Source organism: Penicillium cosmopolitanum, assembly GCF_028827165.1.
Source record: "Penicillium cosmopolitanum strain IBT 29677 chromosome Unknown utg000003l:1.0-3747932.0:1.0-3751027.0, whole genome shotgun sequence".
Taxonomy (NCBI): Eukaryota; Fungi; Ascomycota; class Eurotiomycetes; order Eurotiales; family Aspergillaceae; genus Penicillium; species Penicillium cosmopolitanum.
This window is the reverse complement of record NW_026622673.1, coordinates 1,257,299-1,281,427: the sequence shown is the minus strand read 5'-3', so window position 1 is coordinate 1,281,427 and position 24,129 is coordinate 1,257,299. Positions and strand designations below refer to the sequence as shown.

The 24,129-nt window shown below is 47.8% G+C and overlaps 6 protein-coding genes across 6 annotated transcripts; 2 read left to right on the top strand and 4 right to left on the bottom strand.

Moving 5' to 3' along the window:
* Positions 1-2,777: 2,777 nt before the first annotated feature.
* On the top strand, positions 2,778-3,449 carry N7509_000525 (uncharacterized protein; the record flags this gene model as incomplete). Its single annotated transcript, XM_056625162.1, has 1 exon — positions 2,778-3,449. The coding sequence occupies one exon, from the start codon at positions 2,778-2,780 to the stop codon at positions 3,447-3,449; it is 672 nt and encodes a 223-aa protein (XP_056493744.1).
* A 187-nt stretch (positions 3,450-3,636) lies between these two features.
* Positions 3,637-3,966, bottom strand: N7509_000524 (uncharacterized protein; the record flags this gene model as incomplete). Its single annotated transcript, XM_056625161.1, has 1 exon — positions 3,637-3,966. One exon carries the CDS (start codon positions 3,964-3,966, stop codon positions 3,637-3,639), a length of 330 nt encoding a protein of 109 aa, XP_056493743.1.
* Positions 3,967-11,376: 7,410 nt separating this feature from the next.
* Positions 11,377-13,575, bottom strand: N7509_000523 (uncharacterized protein; the record flags this gene model as incomplete). Its single annotated transcript, XM_056625160.1, has 1 exon — positions 11,377-13,575. The coding sequence occupies one exon, from the start codon at positions 13,573-13,575 to the stop codon at positions 11,377-11,379; it is 2,199 nt and encodes a 732-aa protein (XP_056493742.1).
* A 1,962-nt stretch (positions 13,576-15,537) lies between these two features.
* On the top strand, positions 15,538-17,163 carry N7509_000522 (sugar transporter STL1; the record flags this gene model as incomplete). The annotated part of the gene is made up of 1 exon (XM_056625159.1): positions 15,538-17,163. The coding sequence occupies one exon, from the start codon at positions 15,538-15,540 to the stop codon at positions 17,161-17,163; it is 1,626 nt and encodes a 541-aa protein (XP_056493741.1).
* A 2,436-nt stretch (positions 17,164-19,599) lies between these two features.
* N7509_000521 (glycoside hydrolase family 5) lies at positions 19,600-20,928 on the bottom strand (the record flags this gene model as incomplete). The annotated part of the gene is made up of 2 exons (XM_056625158.1): positions 19,600-20,702; positions 20,760-20,928. 2 exons carry the CDS (start codon positions 20,926-20,928, stop codon positions 19,600-19,602), a joined length of 1,272 nt encoding a protein of 423 aa, XP_056493740.1.
* Positions 20,929-22,392: 1,464 nt separating this feature from the next.
* Positions 22,393-23,591, bottom strand: N7509_000520 (uncharacterized protein; the record flags this gene model as incomplete). The annotated part of the gene is given in 2 exon segments (XM_056625157.1): positions 22,393-22,647; positions 22,659-23,591. Coding segments are annotated over 2 exon segments (1,188 nt in total), but the record flags the coding sequence as incomplete, so codon positions are not given.
* Positions 23,592-24,129: the final 538 nt, after the last annotated feature.

Here is a 24,129-nt window from a genome sequence, read left to right as displayed (position 1 = left end):
TCTTGGTTGGGTTGAGGCGTTCTGCTCCCAACGGACAGCGTCCATTCAAGTTAATGGGCAAATCTCCGAGGTCCAGCACCTGCCACAGGCTGGACTGCCTCAGGGTTCGCCCCTGTCTCCAATCCTTTTTCTTTTCTTCAATGCCGACCTCGTACAGAGACAGATCGACAGCCAAGGAGGAGCAATCGCGTTCGTGGATGACTTTACCGCGTGGGTGACAGGACCAACTGTGCAGAGTAATCGGGACGGCATCACGGCCATCGTCAATGAAGCGCTCGACTGGGAGAAGAGGAGCGGGGCAACTTTTGAAGCGGACAAAACGGCAATTATACATTTCGCACCCAAGGCTCGCAAAGTAGATCGAGAGCCATTCACTATCAAGGGACAGACGGTCGTGCCTAAGAACAAGGTTAAGATCCTCGGGGTCCTGATGGACACGCGATTGAAGTACAAGGAACATATTGCCAGGGCAGCGTCCAAAGGCCTGGAGGCAGCGATGGAGCTTCGACGACTTCGAGGTCTCTCGCCAGCGACAGCGCGGCAGCTGTTCTCATCGACAGTAGCCCCAGCGGTGGACTATGCCTCGAACGTCTGGATGCACGCCTTCAAGAATCAAAACATGGGACCGATCAACAGGGTACAAAGGCTAGGAGCGCAAGCAATTGTGGGCACATTCCTCACCGTTGCGACCAGCGTAGCGGAGGCGGAGGCCCATATCGCCACGGCACGACACCGATTCTGGAGACGAGCCGTGAAGATGTGGACGGACCTCCACACACTACCAGAAACCAATCCTCTCCGCAGGAGCACAGATCGGATCAGGAAATTCAGGAGATACCACCGCTCGCCACTATATCAAGTAGCGGACGCGCTGAAAAATATCGACATGGAGTCACTGGAAACCATCAACCCGTTTACACTGGCACCATGGGACGCACGCGTGCAAATGGATGATGAGCCTATCTCGGAGGGGTCAACTGTACCCAGAGGATCAATGCAGATCGCGTTCAGCAGCTCGGCGCGGAATGAACTGGTCGGGTTTGGAGTGGCGATCGAAAAGCAACCACCACGCCAGCGGAAAGTGAGACTGAAGACCTTGTCTGTCACGTTGAGTGCGAAGACAGATCACAATCCGTTTTCCGCGGAGCTGGCCGCCATAGTGCATACACTGAAGACACTTGCGGCATCATTGAAAGACTTTCGGATCACACTGATCACGAGCAACAAAGCGGCGGCTCTGACGTTGACGAACCCGCGACAACAGTCGGGCCAGGGATTTGTCTGTCAAATCTACAAGTTGATGAGAAGACTGCAGAAACATGGAAACCACATCAACGTCCAGTGGATCCCCACTAGCGAAGACAACAAACTACTTGGTCTGGCGAAAGAGCAGGCGAGAGCCGCGACACAAGAAGATGCCATCCCGCAAGTACAGGTTCCCAAAATGAAATCAACGACTCTCAAGATTGCGAGCACCCAAGCAATCCCCAGCCGCAAGCTGCCCGAAAACGTAGGGAGACACTCCCGTCGAGTGGATACCGCACTCCCAGGAAAACACACGCGACAGCTGTATGACCGATTATCGTGGAAAGAGGCGAGCGTGCTGGCTCAGCTCCGCACCGGCATGGCGAGACTCAATGGATATCTCTTTCGAATCAATGCCGCCGAGACAGATCAATGTGCATGCGGACAAGCAAGAGAAACGGTGGACCACTTTCTCTTTCGATGTCGGAAGTGGACCACACACCGGACGATTATGTTACAATGTACCGATACACACCGAGGGAACTTGTCCTTCTTCCTGGGAGGGAAGTCACCCTCCGATGATCAAAAGTGGAAGCCGAACGTGGAAGCAGTGCGAGCGTCAATACGATTCGCCATCGCCACGGGCCGACTTGAGGCCACCTAGACCTGCCGACGAGCTGATAGAAAAACTCACCTTACTAACCCCGACACCTTGTGATCGACGGTAGACGCGCTTCAACTACCGAAGATAGGATGTTGAACACTTGAAGAAGCGCCTTCAAGCCAGTCTACTAACCAATACTAACCACAGGGACCAACCATGAGATTGAAAGCTGAAATGGCAAATACGGAAGGAAATACTGTATGGGCTCCAAGGAGACACGGCGTATACCCAAACATGCATGTATTGGTAGATCAGTGATAGTTGCCCTCTCGGCTCCGCCGCCGGGCGTTAATGAATTGTGTGTGTGTGTGTGTGTACTACCAATGAAGCGGAAATGACAAATACGGAAGGAAATACTGTATGGGCTTCAAGGAGACACGGCGTATACCCAAACATGCATGTACTGGTAGATTAGTGATAGTTGCCCTTTCGGCTCAGCCGCCGGGCGTTAATGAATTGTGTGTGTGTGTACTACCAATGACTGGGTCAACCGCTTGATAGTCAGCAATTCAGCCTCTCCGACGGAGACATTCCCACCCTACACCCCGTTTGATCGGTTCCTTAGTAAAGAACAAATCGATACCCTTCCCGTTGACGCGCCGAATCCCGCCACAGATCCCGATCTGTTCATTGGATAGTATACAGCTCACGCCTCCACGATGAGTGTTCCGGCAAATTTCGACTTCCCTGTGCTCGCGCACAAGATCGGATGGCTCGATTGGGATGCCAGGGTTCGCCATGCGATCTGCCGTGTAGGTTTCGGCGGTCTACTCACTCGGAACATCGATCCCCCTGGGGAGCCTGAAACCAACTGGAAGCGAGAGGCATGATCAGACAAACAAGACTGTGGGGTTATAGCTGTCCTTGGATGTGTTTCCTCGCAATCTTTGAAGAGGTGCAGCATGAAAACCAGCTGGCACCATTGCTCGAAGCCAGCAAACAGCATCTCAAGCCGAATATGAATCACCATATCCAATTTATAATCGGGCGTCTTGCCAAGCTTCTCACTAGCAGTGGGAGTATCCGAGTCCAGGACCTCTCAGACGAGATCAAGAATATGAATGCCGAGGTCAATCGCGTCGGCATGAGCCTTCCCGAGGAATGGCAGTCATCAATTTTCCTTCACTGCCTCGGCCCAGATTTCAGCAATTTTAAGAGTGCTTATCTCCCTGGAAAGACCGTGAAGCGTGTGCCTGGGGACACTTGGAGTCAAATGGAATTCTCGGAACTGTCCATGGCAGCCTGGGAGACAGAACAACAGCTTGACCAGACCCGTGGTACATCATTCGTGTCGCAAGCGACCATCCAATCAACCGCACTTGTCGCGTCCCTCGCCCTCTGCGCAGAGGTGAGCGGAATTGAAGAAACCAGCAAAAACATTAAGATTCATTCCATCGGAACAAAGTCTGCCACGGTCGAGATTCCCTTTTGCACGAATTGCAGCGCCCCGTGGCGCACTACAGATAACTGCTTCAAGCTTCACTCGGAACTGAGGGCCCTACAGGATCCAACAAGCGTCGTGGCCGCCAGAAGGATTTGAACCGATCAAAGTAATGCAAGCGCTGATCGATCGATGGGTTGGTCAATCTATCTATTCACGTATATGTCGGGCGGCAGCTCGATTTGGTGGCCGAACCGACGCAGGGGTGGGGAAACACCGTCTAAAATACTCTAATAAATTACGTAGGCATAGTCACTACGTAGGACATTATGTACTGGGGTAGGGGTTAAAGGAAGATTCGGTCGTCGATCCAGATGAGAAGTAGCCGAGGATCTTCGGTGACGATGATTTGTTGGCCTTTCACTCGCTGTCGGTGCAACGGAGAGATGTTGCTGCCATCCTGCTTCGACATCCACCAGAGTCTGCCCGATATCGACTCGAGGTCCTCTGACCAGACTTGCTGGCGAATGAAATCAAATAATTTCTTACCATCGCTCATTTTGATTCGGGGATGAACTGGCAGATAATCGAGCGATGCATTGAGATCACCGTTGAGCTGATCGTTTTTGTGGAAGGGGGGGCATGGCGGTGAAGAGGTTTGTGCTTGAGTTGGCATTTCTGAAACTGCCAGATTAGAATACGCTAAAGCCTAGGATGATGCTGAATGCTAAGAAACTAATCATAAAGATCATTTTCCTCGATAAAATTTGTCGCTGAAAAGTGGGGTTGACGGTTAGATTAGCCTTGTGAGAGCCTGCGGGAGTTCAGCCTCACGGGAACACTACGCCGCCTAGCCTGTCCCTACAAGGCACAACCACAAAGAGCCTGGCCAACGAAGATTTCGGGTGAAAACTTACTATATTTGCTTCATGATATTTATGTTCGGTGGTGACAGAACAAAGTTTTATTAGCAGATGTGACTACAGTCTGAGATATCACTAGCTGACGAGTGGGAGAAATATATGAGATCCAACTGTAATAGAGGCCAAGTTGAAAGGAACAAGTGCATTGAATCCGCGATACTCAGTGTAGAGAAGAGATGAAAAGAGTAGGCGAGGCCTCGCAGATAGGCTGCGAGGCTGCGGAAACCGCGCTGGCCAGAAAAGGGAGCAGCCGGCCTCTGGTCCAGAGTGTTACACTTCCTGTCCTTTCTGTCCTTTCTGTATGCAGCAGGTCAATATCTGAGCTTGGGCACTGGGTAAGTGATTGATTGAATGAATGATCGCCCTGGCCCAACCAAATTATGTGCTCTTGCCCAACAACCTGGTGCGAAGCCGTGTTTGATGGAACCAGTCTTCAATTGCTCCCACCTGCAGCCAGAAACATTTCGGACGTTTCATTTCGGCTAATTTCCCGACCAATCTGCTCCAATTTCTTACGTTTGATTCCCCCATTCCTGCTTGATTAGTTAATATTTCGTTCTACACTGTGTTTCGGTCGGATTTCGTTTTCGTGCCTCGAAGCAAAAATTAGTACTGCCCAGGCTATACATTTCAGGATCTGGGCTGTGGTGCTCGGCCCCAACTGGTTCCGTGGGCCAGATGAAATGGAGATTGAAGCCTTGTAGTATACGGTATTTCGCGTAATTCGCTTCACCCGACTGACAACACGTTGCATTTGAGGCTGGAGATGAATCCCTTGGCCGCCAGTGCCAGTCAGGGTCTACATATTCCAGTGGGCCAACGCCTTCTTGGTGGAGTCATAGAGGCCATTGTGATCTGTGACGTAGTTTTAGCACCCAGCCCAGCCCCAACATTGGAGATCAGATTAGGGGTGCACACGATAAAACGATATAACGATATCGTACCGTCGCCGGCGGTACGATATCGTTCCGCAGAGAAAATTTTTCGACGGTACGATACGATAAAGACCCGACAGTACGATATTATCGTTGCGATAATGCCAAACGTAGCCATCTGACCTTAGTCATCGGTGTTGACCAATAGGAGGTCTCTATTTGCGGCATGACACACCTCCGCGCTCAATATATATATATGCACCATGTTAATACTGTTCATCTGATCTATATTTATGCTAGCAATAGATACAGTAGCGTACTATTGCAAAACAACTTTCCTCTGCTTGCTATACTAATTAGTATGGTAATTGAGGAAATTCTAATCAGAAGAGTATTATTCTTCATGCTACAGGCTATTATATCTATATACTGGTGGATTGTAGCAATTTATTGCTACATGAAGCGGCCCGATATGAGGCCAGTCACAAAATGATAGGATCTCGGCCGGAATAACTGATATTCCGGCCATGCTAAGCCTAATTGGGTGAGATATTGTCGGAACAGAAATGTACGTCCAATCAGGTCCATGGGTAGTTGTCTAATTTTTGTTATGTTCGCTCACATACTAATTTGTATGCGACCGACCATGACTAAGACTCTTGGCTAAGTTACAATGATACATTCTGACCATGCCTTACAATACCAATTCCCCACTCATACCGACACACCCCCTCAGTATTCAAAGCACCTGAGGTTTCCAATATCAGCGTGTTGAATGCTGTATCCAATCGATGTAGACCGTTGAAGGTCCCAAATAGGCAGGAACGGCTGCCTCAGTCCTCAATATATCTTCGAACATCATGTAATCGAAGCATTTGGACAAATCGTTCGTGGTTTTGCCGTGTGAGCGGCTTAGTGAGGCCATCCGCAGCCATCTCTGCGGTGGGCACCCATCTGATCGTCAACCTACCGTCTGCCACTTCTTGTCGAAGCCAGTGGTTGTGTATATCGATGTGCTTGAGCTTCGTATGCAGTTTGGTGTTGGTGCTGGTGATCAGATCGACAGTTTGTCTATTGTCACACCGTAGTGTAATCTCATGGTTTGGTCGGAAACCAAGGTGGCGTAGAAGGCGAATCGTATATTGCATCGCCCGAGCGGCCTCCGATAGAGCAAGCAGCTCTGCTTCAGTGGTTGAGGTAGTGACAGTGCGTAGCTTTGACGCCTTCCAGTCAACTGGTCCTCCATATATCTGACATAGATATCCAGCAGAGCTCGTCTTGTCGAGGTTATCTGCGAATGAGGCATCGCTTGCGAATGCAATAGATTCCAACCCACTACCAATTCCATATGCAATTGCCCAAAATCGTGTATGATATAGGTAGGTGATCACTCGATCAATAGCATCAATATGCTGAGGTCCCGGATTGGTCAAGAACTGTGCCAATCGAGCAGTGGCTTTCGCGGCATCAACGCGGGTGATTGTAGTAGCATACTGAGCTGATCCCAATTTGGTCGAGAACTCTTCAATATACTCTCTGCGCGGTGTACCGTCGTAAGGCTTTAGGCTATCAGGTGCTGTCATTGGCGTCGTCACCCGGGGCTTATTCGCAAGGTTGAATTTGACCGCCATATTCGCAATATAGGCATCCTGACACAACCACAGCTTCTTCATTGATCGATCGCGTATGATCCGAATACCCAGAAACCAGCGGGCATCTCCATGATCTGTAAGCTCCCAGTGTGTGTGGAGCTGTCGCTCGATCTCATAGGCGCGATCTCGTTGATCAGGTGCGCTAGCCAGAATAATATCATCCACGTAGAAGAATACAATAATTCCCTTACCAACGAACACACAAGGATCCTCAGGTAGTGGTGTCAAACCAAGCTTACCTAACACGCCACAGGCCTCCTGCTGCCAAAGCTTTGGCGAGGTCCTTAGGCCATACAGTGCCTTCACAAGCTTCCAGCATACTGCTTTCGGCAGGTTTGATCCATCCGGTGGCTTCACATACACCGGCTTCGGTAGTGTACTGTTCAGGAAGGCATTTACTGCATCAAATTGCCTTAGATCCCAGTCAAACGCAGCAACTAAACCGAAGATAATCCGTGCCGTACGGGCAGAGAGGGTAGCAGCACGCTTCTCCTCTGAAGTTACTCTCTCAAGGTCACCTCTCACACATAGACGAGCTTTGTGTTTCAATAGGTTGCCATCCTGGTCAAACTTATAGTCAAAGACCCAACGTAGTGGCAAGACCTGAACAGATCGATCATTCGGACGATCAACCACTTCAAACGTGCCTTTGCTTTTCAAGTTCCGAACCTCCAGGGCGGCTGCTGCCATGAATGCGTCACGGTTAGAGTGTCGGACCATATCATTCCAGTGCTCAGGTGCTGATGGCAGGTCGTCTCGGTGACGACTCGGTTTCTCAGCGTTCAACGCAGTAGCGAATGCATATAACAACTCAGGTGGTTCGACCGACAGTTCGTCCTCGGTAACCAGATATGTATAGTCATCTCGCCGTGTTGACCTACGCTCGCGCTTACCCTCAATAATATTGGAAGGGCTCAACGACAGATCAATGTCTCGAGGTGCTACAGCCGGCAACGGCGTAGCCAGTTCTTCGTGTAATTGAGCTTCACTCTCAGATAGAGGCTCCGGTTCAAACAACTCATTCTGCTGCTGCTGAGGCTGGTCATCCTGCTGATCTTCGTTTCCTGTAGAATTCGAAGTCGTTTCTTTGTTCACCCCTCTCAGTCTCTGTAGCAGGTTTTCCGGCCGGAAAACGATGTCCCAGCGGAGACTGTTGAGATGGTCTTTCAATAGTAGGTGGCGGAGTATACTGTTGTACAGCCTCAAGATGAGTAGGTGCAGGTGTCGCTTCACGATCAGCTACTTCCTCAGGGTCATCTTCACTGCTATCCTCAATTTCAGGCTCTCTACTAACGCTCTCAGCATCAGTAGGTGCTGGATTCGATTGTTCGGCCTCAGATTCATGTCCGATTCGTCTCTCAATCCAGTCGTCAGGGAGACCTATTTCGTGGTGAATAACGCGCCATTCCTCACGGTCGTTGAGGATATCACGGGTTTCTGGGATCGGTAGTGGGTGCTCCCTCCAAAACTGTATGCCAGGGTGCCAGCGACACGATTCATCGAATACTGCGTCGCGTACGGTTTGAATCCTACCCGACGAGGGCATCCAAACTCGCCACACATTCGAAGCCTGATAACCAACCAAGAAACCAACTTCCGCACGAGGGCAAAGTTTGTGAGAACGGGGAATATTCGGTATCCGGCAATAGGTGAGACTGCCATACAATCTCAGACATGACAGGTCTGACTTTCTCACAAAGTTCTGGTCCAGGTGTGATCGTGCTTCATCCCAGGGCACTATCCAACTTCCATCCTCTAGATGGGTTGGAGTCCTGTTCAGTATATACACCGCAGCGTATACCATCTCTGGCCACAGGCCCTCAGGCAATTGGCCCTCAATACGCAGCTTTCTGGCCTTATGAATGACGACACCCCCTGAGCGTTCGCCGGGGCCGTTCATCTCAGCGCTATGTACCACAGTATGTGTCACCACAAAGCCCATTCCCTCGAGCTCTCGTTCAGTATCAGCTGTCACTGATCTCTCGTTATCTGAGTGAATTCCAATCAGGGGTATCTTCAGTAAACGGGTGGCCAGATACAAAAACGCCCTTATTCCGTTTTGACACTCTGATTTACGCGCGTGCGTATACACCCAGTGGAACCGAATGCCTGATACATAGAAATGTGTGATATATCGGTGGCCATTATGTGACTCCTTTGGCATTTCGATTAGGTCGTAATACAGCTGGCCAAACCTGCCAAACGTACGACCTACCGGTCTCCGTGATATCTGACGTGGTGCGTGTGACATACTACACACCTGGCACGGGGACTCAGTTATGCCAGTAGCCTCAGGGTCCTTGATTTTGATTCCTTCTACCATCTCAGCTGTTTTCTTCACTGCATTTGGATGTATATGGCCCAATCTGCGATGCCACACATCCGACGATGCCTCAGAGATCCTTGGTGCAATCGATTTCCGCACTGCCATTGCGTACTCGATATCACACTCACTCTCTAAGGTGGCAGTTCCATCGGCTAGTCAATTAGTTGCATCACCCTGTGGCTTATCAAACAGCCACAGTTTCGCATTATCATTCCAGGCTACACGTGCAAATGGGATGCCTCTCGGATCTCTTATACAGTTGTTCATCTCATCCCATTGGCAGCCACGTTCCTTTGCACAACCATACGAGACTAGGTTGGCTTGGAAGGTAGGTGAATGACAGGCATTATGCAATTTGACGCTGCTTCGCGCACCCGTTCTAGGGTCAATACAGGACATTACTGCAGTTCCATACCCTAAGGTGCGAGTGACACTGTCACCAGTTTTGACGACTGATTCATCAGGGGTATACTCAATGAACAGATCTCGGTCCACACAGATATGGCGATGAGTTGCTGTATCAAATACCCATTCATCCCTAAGGTGAGGCCTTTGATTAAGACAATTCAGTGCCAGCGTAGTCATTGACCAAGTACCTAGGGCAGCACCCTGTTTTTCAGCTGAATAATACTGATTGGCTGACTTGATCTCCTTGTCAATAAACTCCTTCCAATCAGGATGATCCTTGAGCATCTGGTTGATCCTTCCTTGAGTTCTCGAATCGGCACTCCAATTGGCCGATCTCTCCTTTTCATTGATATATGGACATTCCCATGGTTTGTGGTTTCTTTTACCACACGGGCACCATCGCTCAGCCATTGGCACATCCTTCAACGACCGCTTCTTAGCCGGTTTTGTTGCACTTGGCGAATCTGGTACAGCCTCAGTGCTACCTTGAAGAGTTGAGAATGCAGCTCTTGGTGCTGAATGACCTCGGAGATTGGTCGGTGGCGCTGGTGCTGGTGCGCTACCAAAGTGCTCGCGGTAGTGAGCCAGGAAGTCATTCACCAATGTACTATTATCCATCTTGGTGCTCTCGATCGTGATAGGTCGAAGTTGTTGTGTGTGCCACATTGGTGCCAAATGCTTCACTGCTAACAGGAAGTCCTTGTTAAACTTCATTTGGGTCTCACCAATAGCAATCATCCGATCTCTCATCTTCTCCCAACGACGTACAAATGCTTTTACATCCTCACCTTTCCGCGGTGGATACACTGCATTGTACATATAGTCCTGGCGATATTCCTCATTCAGGTTTCCAGAGTCAGAGTATCGGTCTCTCAACATCACTAGACGTCCATGCACAGTAGGTTTATCATACAGCTGATCCCTAACTGCAGGTTCAACGGTTGCCATAATCACTCTCTTGATATTGGCTAGTCCTCTCTCCTCTCGATCCCATCGCTGATAATTTATCTTATATAGATCGATCGCCGTTGCATTCGCTTCGGGAGACGGTGGTTCAGGGCACTCTCTCGGTTCAGGAAGAATACTCTCAGGGGTATCGGGATCGATGAACTTCCATACACGGTCGGTTTCGGCGACATCGCGGATAGCACGTATCCAATCGATCCAATCGGCCGACGTTCGCAGCTTGACGCTCTGCGAAGCGGAGATAACAGCGTTTTCCATAGCGGTATCGGGTTGTATTCAACAGTGCTGCTTTCGATGCAGATACTGTGTACAGATCGGTTCGCTCTCAGGGGTAATTGACCGACGGGGTCAATTCGACAGATAAACGGTATGAATAGCCTCAGATTCGACAGAATAGGCAATATATTCACTTAGCAAGCCGGGCTCATAACTGTCGGAACAGAAATGTACGTCCAATCAGGTCCATGGGTAGTTGTCTAATTTTTGTTATGTTCGCTCACATACTAATTTGTATGCGACCGACCATGACTAAGACTCTTGGCTAAGTTACAATGATACATTCTGACCATGCCTTACAATACCAATTCCCCACTCATACCGACAGATATCGTACGTCCGCTATGCCCGCCGAGACGGCCGAGTCGCTCGGACTTGCACGCCGGCCGCGAGCACCAATATAATCATCAAATTCAGCACCACCACGACGTGCTGTATCGCTCAAAAATGCAATAAAAGATAGAGTAGCCTCTATTTCCTATCTAGGCCTAGTTCCGGTGGTCTCTAGCGTCGTATGTTAAGTGCGGCCATGTTGCGGAGGTTTCAAGATTAGCCATCTCAACCCCCAACACCACCACGGTCCACAATACACTGAATCGCTCAAAAATATAATAAAAACCAAACAGCCTCTATTTCCTATCTAGGACTAGCTTCTATATACTACATAACATCATCCATCAACATTAATATTCGCATCGTATCCGCACGCAACGACGTTCGTCGAACCTTTATAAGATCACGACCAGCACTAAATAGACGTTCAACAGATACCTCAGATGCAGGAATTGCAAGATAATCCCGTGCAGCTGCAGCCATCTGAGGCATACTATCACGACGATCCCGCCACCATTTAGCTAGCCACTCTCGATCCCCAGATGGTTTAATATCAACTCGCGGTGTTGTAAAGTACTCATCGATATCAGATCCAGCTACCTTTCTGGCAATTGGTGCTAATCGCCGTAGCATTCTGACCTCAGGATCATCATGGATATCCAATATAGGATCAACTGAGACTATAAAGTCTTCATTAACTGACTCATAATGATACTTCTGATGCATATTCTCACGAATTGAATCAACAATCATTTGTCCAGCCCCATCACCAGATAGCTCACGAAGCAGAAGATCTCCCTTTATCCTCGGATCCAGAATTAATGCAGTATAATAAGCATCAGTCTCATCCATAAAGGCATAATACTTCTGATACTTAACAAGACCACGATACATTGCAACTGCAATATCATCATCTATATCTGCAAATAATCCTTGCTTCTCAGCCCCCTGGTTAAGCAAGTCATGAAGCTCGTAGTAAATAGGGATGGCCATGCTCATCTGAGGATGCTTTTGAGACACAAATAGCGTCAAATTATGGAATCGCTTAAGGACTTGATGAACCTGCGAGAGACGATACCAATCCTGCCTAGTGAACTGAGGAAGCTCAGTCTGCAATTCAAGATACCGATTAATTTGCGGTTTCGCTCCTAGGGCAGTATCCAGCATCAAAAAAGTTGAATTCCAGCGTGTATCAACATCACATGGAATATATCGGTCAGAAAGCTTCATAAGAGCACACACACTTTTCCATGAAGCTCGTCGTTGGTTACTTCGGCTGATCCATATTGCAAGGATTCGAAGACGTGATAGAGCAGTCTCAGATGAAAGATCTTGATCATTTAAGTGATTGCAGATCTCCGAAGCTTCATGGACAGTACCAGATCTCAATGCACGAAGGATATCTTTCACAATAAGATTCAGAATATGAGCAAGACAGCGGATATAACTATCAAGACCAAGGAACTGAGGCTCTGGGCACTGGGCCTTGAGAAGATCATGAAGGATTAAAACCATCGACTCATTATTACTTGCATTATCACCAGTAATTGTGAGTAGCTTTTCCTCGAGATTAAGCTCTTGTAGCATGTCAAATACTGCATATGCAATGTTTTCAGCACTATGAGTCTCTCGCAACTCAATAAATTCAAGTACCCTTTCCTTATAAAGAAAGTCCGGTGTAAACCAGTGCCCGATAATGCCGATAATAGAGATGTTGTTTGAGCTTGTCCATATATCTAGAGAAAGCGCAATAGACTTGCATGTTGAGGCAAGTTCTATCTTCAATTGCGTACGTTGATGCTGAAACTCCGCCTCAAGCCTTCGTTTTACTGTAGTTCGTGAAAATAAAGCTGCATCAAGCTCCGGATATGGTAGATCCATAAATATTTGGCGGAATGAGGGCGATTCAATAGTGGTAAAGGCCATCTTTTCCTTAACAACCCATCGTAGAATATTCTCCTGGAACTGAGCTACCACTGATAGCTTTGGCTTTATATTAAAGGAATCAACGATTGAAGGTTGATTAATTAAATCGGAAGATAAGGAAGATGGCGCAGAGAGAGTATGTTGGGTGTATAGATGAAGCTCCATGTTCTTCGACGATCCTGATCTAACAGAGTCGGATGTTTCCCAATTGCACTTCTTGCATTGAATAAGACGGTCTGTATCCATTGGCTTCTTAGCACGAGTGGTCCAGGGACGCTTAATTGATATAATATCAAAATGGCCCCATAACCATTGAGTTGAGAGAGCAGTTTTGCGAGGGCGTTTCCGAGTTGAGGGTTGGGAGACTATACTCAGGCATGACGATGTATCAGGGTCTGGTAGAATAGTCTGTGAGGCTGATTCTGATGGGAGGATTGAATCAGGAGTTGTCTGAATAGTATCAAGTGTATCAGAAAAGAGAGTAGTCTGAGTAGGATAATCAGGGTATTGGTCTTCAATTGGGACGTTGTCTTCGTATCCATAATTCAAAGCTAGATAATCAAGCTGCGTATTTGTACGCTGAGGTCGTGATGAAGCCATATTGAATAGAATAACGGAATAGGTGGTAAAAATTCAAAAGTGTGGTAAAGGCTTCATGTTGCAGAGTTATGTTGAAAATGTGGGGTCTCTCGGGTATAGGGCATAGGGTATAGGGACTAAAATGGTACAGAAGCTAGTCCTAGATAGGAAATAGAGGCTGTTTGGTTTTTATTATATTTTTGAGCGATTCAGTGTATTGTGGACCGTGGTAGTGTTGGGGGTTGAGATGGCTAATCTTGAAACCTCCGCAACATGGCCACACTTAACACACGACGCTAGAGACCACCGGAACTAGGCCTAGATAGGAAATAGAGGCTAATCTATTTTTTATTGCATTTATGAGCGATACAGCGCGTCGTGGTGGTGCCGAATTTGATGATTATATTGGTGCTCGCGGCCGGCGTGCAAGCCTTAGCGACTCCGCCGTGCCCTTGATTAGTAATACTCTATATTAGGTAATACTCGACGATATCGTTTTACCGTCCAATATCGTCAATATCGTACCGTTGGCCTCAATTTTTTGGACGATAATTATCGTTAGCGTACCGTAGGGTGCTTGGATGGACGGTACGATATACGATAAATATCGTCAAATTTTCGACGGTACGATAACGATAACGATATGCCTAAAATCCGACGATATCGTACCGTGTGCACCCCTAGATCAGATATTATCTGGAGGATTGGGGTGGTCAGAAAAGAAGCAGGATCTACGTCAATTGTACCGGCGAGTGATGAGAAGTACGCCAAGAGGCACACGCCCCACAGAACTCCGTGTGGAGTGCGAGAGAGTGGAGTGAGTGCGAGGGAGTGCGATTGGCCCTTGGACATCTGTGGTGGACCATGATGTGTCGGAGTGTAACCTACAGTATACGGCTGTCGGCATCAGAGACAACATAGCAACATCAACAGGGCGGAGGCCAAAACGGAGGCTGTGAAAGGAAATGAAGGGGGCAACTGAGGTGAGTTTCATGAGCGATATGTATTCAATATTCAACTGCATGAGTGACCGCGGCTTCAGGTATCGCTTGATGCATGAACGATTTACCATGGGGAATCAGTCACACTCAGTGGCTCACCTAGGGCAAAGGAAAGTCTTTTCAGCTCCTTTAGCCGTCTGGCTCCTCCCTATTTTTCCCCGTGGAGGATGTGGAGGGTCGGGCGAGATTCCTCTCTCGGGAGCCGAAGTGATCCACCGTCAAGGATTTGACAATGATCCTAGGCAGTAGGCCATCATCCATTTTCGTTTTGCGTGCTATGTCGTATTCAATTGATTAAATTGATCTATATGGCTAATCATTAGCCGATTCGATCTCTTCCTTTAGTATGGTCTCTTTGTGCCCGAGACGTAGAAAGAACGAGCCTAACTTGGGCATCGGCTACTCCAAATCTCCCTCGGATTTCGAACCCTACTCTTACGATCCGCCGTACAACTGGTTCTCCTGCTTCCTAGTTTTCCTGGTTCTTCTGGGCAAGAGCTTCTTCTCCTGGGCACGAGCTTCTTTCACCTTGGCAATGGGCCAATCCTCGGCAGCCAAAGCCGAAAAAGCCCTAGTCGGGGAAAGTTTAAACAAGGCGGCCCCTCGAGCACCGGATGCAGGCAAGTATGGCGATCTGCCGTGGGGGCCGAGGGCTTGTGAGTGGACCAGCAGCGTAAGGAAGGGGCAAGTCTTGCGGGCTGCCGAGTGGGCCGAAGATGTTTGGACGCCCTACTCCATACATATTCCCACATATTCATACGAAGTGGAGTCATGGTAGTACTTGGCGGGATCAACCGATATAGACCAGTGGGGGTGGGGCTCCTGATGCCGACAGGCACAGATAGTAGACCTATATCTATCTTCAAGTTTGAAAAGCGTACAAAGGCGTTGCCTACCCCCCAAATTCCGTCTGCATTCTTTCTTTATCATTTCAGTTTCTGCTTATCCTCCCTCATTTATCAGAGGCACGCATCATACCAACATGTGGACAACCAACTCTGGCCTCCGGGGCAGGAGGCTTCACTGGGCCATCACTTTCACCTCCGTCGTCGGTTTCTCCCTCTTTGGGTACGACCAGGGTTTGATGTCCGGTATTCTACAAGGCAAATCCTTTGTCAAGCAATTCCCGATCCTCAATAAAGACCTTCCTGGTAACGACGAGGACCATGTCTCGGTCCTGCAGGGTGCTGTCAATTCTTGCTACGAACTGGGATGCTTCTTTGGTGCTATCTTCACTCTCTGCTTTGGTCAGCGTACTGGTCGTACTCCTTTGCTGGTTACTGGTGGTTCTCTCATGGTGGTCGGTACAATTCTTTCTACTGCTGCCTATGGCGAGTCCTGGGGTCTAGGTCAATTCGTGATTGGCCGTGTAGTTTCCGGTCTTGGAAACGGTATGGACACTGCCACCATCCCTGTCTGGCAATCTGAGTGTTCTAAGGCCCATAACCGGGGCTTTCTTGTTTGTTTCGAGGGCGCCATAATTGCTGTTGGCACCCTTATTTCATATTGGATCGATTTTGGTTTATCATATACGGAGAGCTCTGTTCAGTGGAGGTTCCCTGTTGCCTTCCAGATCTTGTTCGCTATCTTTGTCATAATTGGTGCCCTTATGCTACCGGAGTCACCTCGTTGGTTTATTATGCAGGGTAAAGACCAGGAGGCTCTCTATGTTATGGCCCAGCTTAACGATAGTTCTGAGGATGCTGAGGATGTCCTACGTGACTTTAACCTGATGAAGGCTGATATGAAGGCTGCTGAGGCACAGGAGTCCAACAGCAGTTGGAAGACTCTCTTTACCTTCGGCAAGACCCAGGAGTTCCAGCGTATGATGATAGGTTGCTCGGGCCAGTTCTTCCAACAATTTACTGGTTGTAACGCCGCTATCTATTACTCTACTCTTCTTTTCGAGAATAACCTGCATATGGATCATAAGATGGCGATGATTATTGGCGGTGTTTTTGCTACTGTCTATGCTATCGCCACTATTCCTTCATTTGTCATGGTTGAAAAGGTTGGTCGTCGCAACTTGTTCCTGATTGGTTTCCTTGGGCAAGGTCTTTCTTTTATCATTACTATGGGTTGCCTAGTCCGTGACAACACCCAGAATGCTAAGGGTGCTGCTGTGGGTATCTTCCTATTTATCATCTTCTTCGCCTTTACTACGCTACCGTTGCCTTGGATCTATCCTCCCGAGATCAATCCTCTTCGCACCCGTACCATGGCAGCAGCGGCTTCCACTTGCACCAACTGGATTAACAACTTCGCCGTTGTCATGTTCACCCCCGTTTTCGCAAGCAGGAGCGCATGGGGCCTTTACCTGTTCTTCGCCCTTGTCAACTTTACCGCGATCCCCTTCGCCTACTTCTTTTATGTCGAGACTGCCGGCCGTGATTTGGAAGAGGTTGACGTTATCTTTGCCAAAGCCCACGTCGAGAAGAAGTGGCCCTTCCAAATCGCTAATGAGCTGCCTAAGCTCACCGTCGAGCAAATCAGCGAGATGCAAGTCGAGCTTGGCTTGACTACCACCGACCACCACGCCACTGAGTCTGAGAAGGTCGAGATGGCAACTAGCAGCGGCGAGAGCGAGAACAGGCATGCTTTGGATTAATGTGTTGATGGGCAAAGGATGATACTACAAACGGTTCATTGAATGAAACATAATGGTATAATGATATCATTGTGGTAAGGTCTTCGTCGAAAGACCCAGCTTACTTCATGGTTAAAGCCTATGCTAGATGGTGTCGGCACCGCCTGAGTCTTAACTTCTGTCTATACATCACATGTCTATAATTCACACAAGAAGTCTACTATAATGATATCATTATCCCGTTATGTTAGTTAATAAACCTTGTAGTTATTGTACCAACCTCCACTCTGCGCATCGCATAATGGTGTCTGAATATGGGCACAAGTCTCATTGCCCTATTGCTGGACATTGGTTGAAACTTGAGGAAGATTATTGCTTACCCGAGGAATCGGCCGGTTCACACCCAATTGCTTCATCATCAATGTGTTGAAACTGGATCAGGAGGTTAATATCAAACAGGGATTGGGCCAATTTGCCACTGGCAAGTACTGATAATAGAACATCGTTAGAAGGTCAATAGTATCCGTGCGGGCTTGAATCAAGTTTGGCCCAGTGCACTTAGTATCGCGTATTCAATATACTTATTCCTTACAATCTGGCCTCTATAACATGATACTAAGTGTCATTTCACCTTTTCAAACCCTCTTTCGTCCTGACTGGGCTATTTCGACGCGTTCTGATGTGTGTGACGAACCGGTGTTGTCGGAGTCACGTGCCCGATCACGTGCCCGTAACCGTCTGTTCCATCTGTACCATAACAATCGCGCGAGAGCTTACCTCTCTTTCCTTTCTTCAGCTTTATTACTTTTCGTCAATACTACGTGAATATTATTTCATCCCGAGTCCTTACAATGTGTCGTAACTGACAGCAGGACTCGTCTCTCACCTCTCGTCTGAGCAAGTATGTAATAGAGGCCTATTGCGAGAAACAAGTGCATTGAATACGCAATACTAAGTGTGGAGAAGAGATGAAAACAGTAGGTGAGGCCTCGCAGATAGGCTGCGAGGATCGTACTAGGCCCAAAAGGGAAGTAGGCCTGATCCAGAGTGTTACACCTTGCTTGGTTTCTTTGCATGAAAGATTCTATTAAATTCCAAGGAAATTACGGTATTATAACAACGACCCTTCCATCGTTACCAGGGTATAGAATACAGTCTGACAGGGATCAGTGGGGAATATCTAAAATTAGACTAGTATGTTTCAAAATAGTGGTTGGGAATGAAATTCTAAGAGTGAAGAGGTAAATCTGATGTCGAATACTAATGTAGCAAAAGCCTAATACGAACACTCCTGGGGCTAGATATGGCGGTGGAAAGGGTGGAATTTGCGGACGAGGGGCGGCTCGATGCATTGACAAAGCGCATGCTTCAGTTGAGAGACGGCATTTCATGGTCGGATGATGGGGAAGCAGGAACGGACGACCTTGAAAGGTGCCGTTATTTTGGGAAACAGTTTGAAATTGGAAGGCATGTCTGATGGACAAGTATTGCCATATTCGAAACACGCTGCTAGAAAAAAGTGTATGTAGTTGGATACTGTAGCCTTAACCCCAGGCCTGACATCTTTTGAAGCAAATCTAGATCACGGATGTTAGAGAGGCTGGCCCTTGGTGCATATCCGTTGACGTCATGAACCAGCTACCCGAACAACAATAACATCCCTCATTTCTCCATGGACAACTTGAGATCAAAAGTTCACACATCGTCTACGCGTCACGTATACTCAACATCAACTATTCATATTTCTCAGGGTCACCGGACTTGATAAATCTCCAAACCCACCAGATATCACGATGAGATTTTATTGGGCACAATTCTGGTTCCTTTTTCTCCTCGCCACTGACGTGTCCGCCGGTCCTGCCGCTTATGGAATATGCCAGGCTGGTTGTGCAAGCATAGTTATGGCCTGTTATTCTGCTGCAGGGTTCACGTGGGGTGCTACGATGGGTGCATCCGCACCTGCTTCTATAATTGCGTGCAACTCGGCGTTGGAACATGTCAAGCAGCATGTGCTACTGTGTTGCTGGCACCGACATTATGAGAATTGTGAAATCGGGAAACCTATCCTTCGACGGATCGCTACAAGACGGCACGTCTTTTTAAAATTTGATGGCTGATCAAGCCTTGGATGTTCAATTTCACGCAAAAAACGCCATGGTGATGCTTAAGTTGATTAGCAAAGGCAATTTATTTTCGTTATATACAAGCGACAATGGAAACTTGAGTATCAAGAACATAACACGATCACTAATTAAAAGGCACAAAGTAAATCAATTTTTCAAGCACCTTTTACGATCCTCTTTTACTCTTGAATAAACAAACTTCATATGATCACTCTATTTTCTTTGAACCTTGGTATCCCTATAACCTAACCACATAGATAACATTTTCTGAGATAATTGCTTATGCCAACTTTAAAGGAGGCCTGGCAAGTAAGGCAGACAGGCAGAGTCAATACTAACAGACCTGTTGGTATACATTACTTTCCAGTCCAGCTGCAGTAGTCGGGACATATCCGAGAGAAGTAGCATAAGAATACGTCCAGCGAGGATCATTCAACTCCGTCTTCCAAGTCCAGTACACCCACCCGGCCATTCCAGGCTTTTCATACAGCTGTTGTTGAGCAGTAAACCACTTCTTGAAGAAGCTAGCATCATGCCAGTCGGCGCCAGAAGTCATGCTCCATTCGCCGGTAATTGTAAAGTCTTGACCACTTACAACACGGCTATCGGAGCACGCACTATTCATAAGGGCCCCCTGGTCACTCGTCCCGCTCAAAGCAAAACCAATATAGTTGTGGTCATCGTATGCAGTCATAGGGTCATTCTTCACTTGTGCGTTGCTACGCGCATCGCCAGAATCCCACTTGCTTGACATGAACTGGACGTGCAACTTCTTGTCACTAGCCACGCCCAGAGACGCCTCGGCATCTCGCACGGCCTTGAGGGCGTTGGGATAGTAGTCTTGCACCAGGCCAGGGTCCTCGCCTGGAGCCGGGTACCGACCGCCAGCGTCGTGGCGGGAGACAGGCTCGTTGAGGACCTCGATCATGCCGACGGACCGATAGGCGTTGTTGGTGTGAATGCGATTCGTCATCCAGGAGAGCCACTTCTCAGCGCGACCGAAATTGTAGGAATTATAGAAACCGGCGGGGACGTTCAGTTGGCCGGTGAAGGCATCCTGCTGCTGGCCGCCAGGGGCGCCGTGAAAGTCAATAATGACATAAAGGCCCAGGTCGGCGGCCTTTCCGACGACTGCGTCGAGGTATGGTAACATGCGACTGCCGTCGGCAAAAGGCTCGCTAGCTTTATCCACGATGTCGACATAGGACCAGTAGCCGATCGGGATACGGATGGTATTGAGACCGACGTCGTGAACGGACTGGACTGTGGCCGGATTGATCCAATCTCTCCAATGGTTTGCAAATTTGGTGTTGCCATTCTCACGATTGCTTCCAGAGTACTGGTTTCTCATGCAATCAAACTCACTCGCAGCGCCGTTGCAGCCCATGACATTATTCCACTCGTTGCTCATCATCCAAGGCTCGCAGATGAGCCATCCTAAAGTCTTGTGGTTACTTGGTGCCTCTTTAGGTATTCAGGGTATTCATGACTTACCTCCAAAATTGACACCACGAATCTTGTTCACGCCATTGGGCAAGGCCGGTTTAAAGCGCTTTTCAAGTGTCTCATAGCGAGAGACGTTAAATGCAGCGAGGTCTTGATCCTGAGGAAGCCAAGCCAGGGCGCTGCTGGCAAGAAGTACCACGCCAGCGAGGGATTTCATCGCAGTTGTAATTGACGCCTCGAAAGTTTCTTTTTCGCTCGGTGGTTTTTTTATAATATCATAACCTGGGCCGCGTATCTATTTATGTGTTTTTGCCCAGTATCATTTCAAATTAAGGTATCTTCACAGCGATAGTTACCCCACACAATGTTCCCCGGACTTCCGCTCGATCTAGCTTTCCCCAGTCAAGAAGCAGTAAGACGCCCTATTCACTACCCTGGTAGCAGTACCGAGCACTTTCTGAAATAGTGTTTGTGCCGTGAGACTGTCAATTAGGCAAGTCGTGCCCGAAAGACCCCTGAGGTACTAACTGGGTTGAGATAAGGGCAGAACTATAAAGGGCGCACTATGGCCAGAGTAGTAGAGTAGAATGGGAAGAACTAAGTGTTTTCCTTTTTGCTTCTCCGAAATTCCGCTGAAGCTAAGTTTCACTTTGTGCTTGGTCCCTTTTTTGAATGTTACATTGAATCTACCAATAAGGTGACTTCAACGCTTACTTGAATCATGTTGTTTTTTGTATCTGATGCATTCCCGTGCAACCGCAACGTGCCCGGACGCCCAACTGATGTAAATCGTCTGCCGAACATAATTATTTCCATCATTCAGCTATGGTGAGCTGACTCATGCTTTTGTGGATGACCAGGGAAGTCTGTGCTCGCTGTTGGCGCTCGGCCAATGCGAGAGACGGACGTGGAATTACCGACGCGGGAACTAGTTCCGCGATGGGTCAGTACTCTCGTTCTCGTATGCAGAGAGTGATCTCACTGCATGAATCCACTCACCGGCTGCCCCTCCTTCTTCGACAAGAAAGAAGAACTTGAGGAACTTCCCGAAAGAGAAGCAGCAGATGCACATTATGAACAGTTTGCTATGGCCAATCATATGTCAGGCTTACTTCCCCAGGATCATCTTCCTAGATTGAATAAATCAGATCCAAATTACCAATCTACGCATTACCTAACTAGATAACTGAGGTTTAACTCGACGCGATCATAAAAGCCGTTTAGCCATCGCCGAAAACCGAGACCTGTCGCCGATAATATTTCCTTCGAAAAGTCCGAGTCCCCGACTTTTCGATCTGTGGTCTCGAAAACGGCGTTCCTTATTACATCGCCAGACTAAACTCCAACCCCGGCTTGATATTGTCATATTAATATTGGGGACAAAAGCGATACAGTGACTTGACCCAAGAGAAGCTAAATGAAACGGTCAGATATTGGGATAGGTATGTTGCTCCCTGACCTGTGTAATAGAGGCCTATTTGCAAGAAACAAGTGCATTGAATACGCGATACTAAGTTTGAAGAAGAGATGAAATCAGTAGGCGAGGCCTCGCAGATAGGCTGCAAGGATCGCACTGGGCCCAAAAGGGAAGCAGGCCTGATCCAGAGTATTACACAATGAAGCACAATTTCCTCATGCTTTTTGGGCCCCTCCACTCCGAATTTGCCATTATATTGGACCAAAAAGTCTCGAAACGACAAATGTAGAATCCGGTAGGCTGATCCTGGTTATCGGAAATATTCAGAACCGATCGGAAGAAATTCAGCCGATTGCTGATCTTTTCAGCTCCCATACCAAGCAAAGCTGACAGCGCATTCACTGAAAGCGGAGTAGCAAGAAGAATGATGACACCGATTATTTTCTGGAACTCTTGCAGGAGCTGTTGCTGCTCTGGCTCATCGTTATCCTGATCATCCAATAATTGCGTCAGAACTACCTAGGTAGCACGTATGTCTTATCCATTCTCGATACATATTTGGCTTGGTCCGTTAGAAGTTCTTCAAGGCGCGATCTAGGTTCCCACCTAGAATTTGCGATATAGCGGCATACAGGGGCAATTGAAATGAACAGTGGAACGGACATCGTGACCAATTGTTGGATGACATCATCGCCAGGCCAGTTGGTAGTAATATTCCTATCTCGGTTGATCTTCGTGAATTGGTTCTTCAGGAAGAATTGTATATCCCGTGCAGTCAATTCTTCAGGTATCTTATCAAGAGTTAAGTCTTGATAGTCATTGTCCATAATCTTTGAAAAACTGAGGTGGATTGAGGGTTCAGGCCTGCTAGTCAAGAAGATGTGGAGACGAAGTGCTTTTGCCTTCTGTAAGAGAGGCAGTAATCTAATTATGTTTCGGACGTCTGGATTATGCTCACATTCGTCCAAAGCGTTGACCACTATCACAGTGGTTCGAGTTTGTTGGACGAATTGGTCAAGGTTGAGTAGCGGTTGAAGAAGTAGTTTCTCAAACTGCTCCTTGAGTGATTTTGACGCAGTGCCAGGGTCTTGATCGAATGCTTTTTGCACGCCAGACCTCAATTCAGAGATCCTAAGGATCAGCTGCCTCGTTAATGTCGGGAAAAACTTCTTCGCTTTTGCTCGGTCCCCTTCGCCCCTCTTAAAATAAAAGCTGGCACCCAGATGATTAGTGTCCTCGGGCGATCTTACTACAGTCCGAGATATCGTGGATTTTCCTGTCCAAGCCATTCCATTTAACCAGAATATGCTCTTCTGGGATGGCGACATAGCCCATTCCATTATCTGCTGGAGGAGCTCGATCCTAGTACCTTGGAAACATTGGACCTCATCTCGATCGGAGAATGAGTCAAACCTAGCTTCAGTAGCAACCGACAGCTTATCCAGTATGGAATTATGGTCCATGCGATTGGTAGTTCGAGCCACATACTCGATAGATGGCTTGAGAGCTTCCAGAATCCTTTCTTCTGCTTCGACTTGCCCAGGAACGATCCGACATGGAAGGTCTTTGGCGTATGCGGCGGCGACCATATTATTCGTCTTTCGGTATTTTATAGCCACCTCAAGTAGGATCTTTTCAACGCTACCATCTATTAACCCAAGCTTGCAAGTTCTATCATTGGAGTAAATACCATTGTTGATGAAGACAGGGAAGACACTCAGATTATTAAGAATTAATGAGGTAGACGACACCAAGGGCTCGCCGCGAGTTTTCATGACTACCCCAACCAGGAGTTTAAAAAGACCAAGAAAACCTTAGTATGCCGATATACTTGCAAATCCAACTAAAACTGAGGCCAATATATTGAAAACTTGCTTCACGTTTTTGCGTTGCGGCTTAGTCATCTGTAACGCTTTCACTCATTGGCCCAAGTGGACTCAAATGTATTTCCGCAACAAGAAACCCTGGAAAGCTTCCTTTCAGATTGCATTCCTATATCCT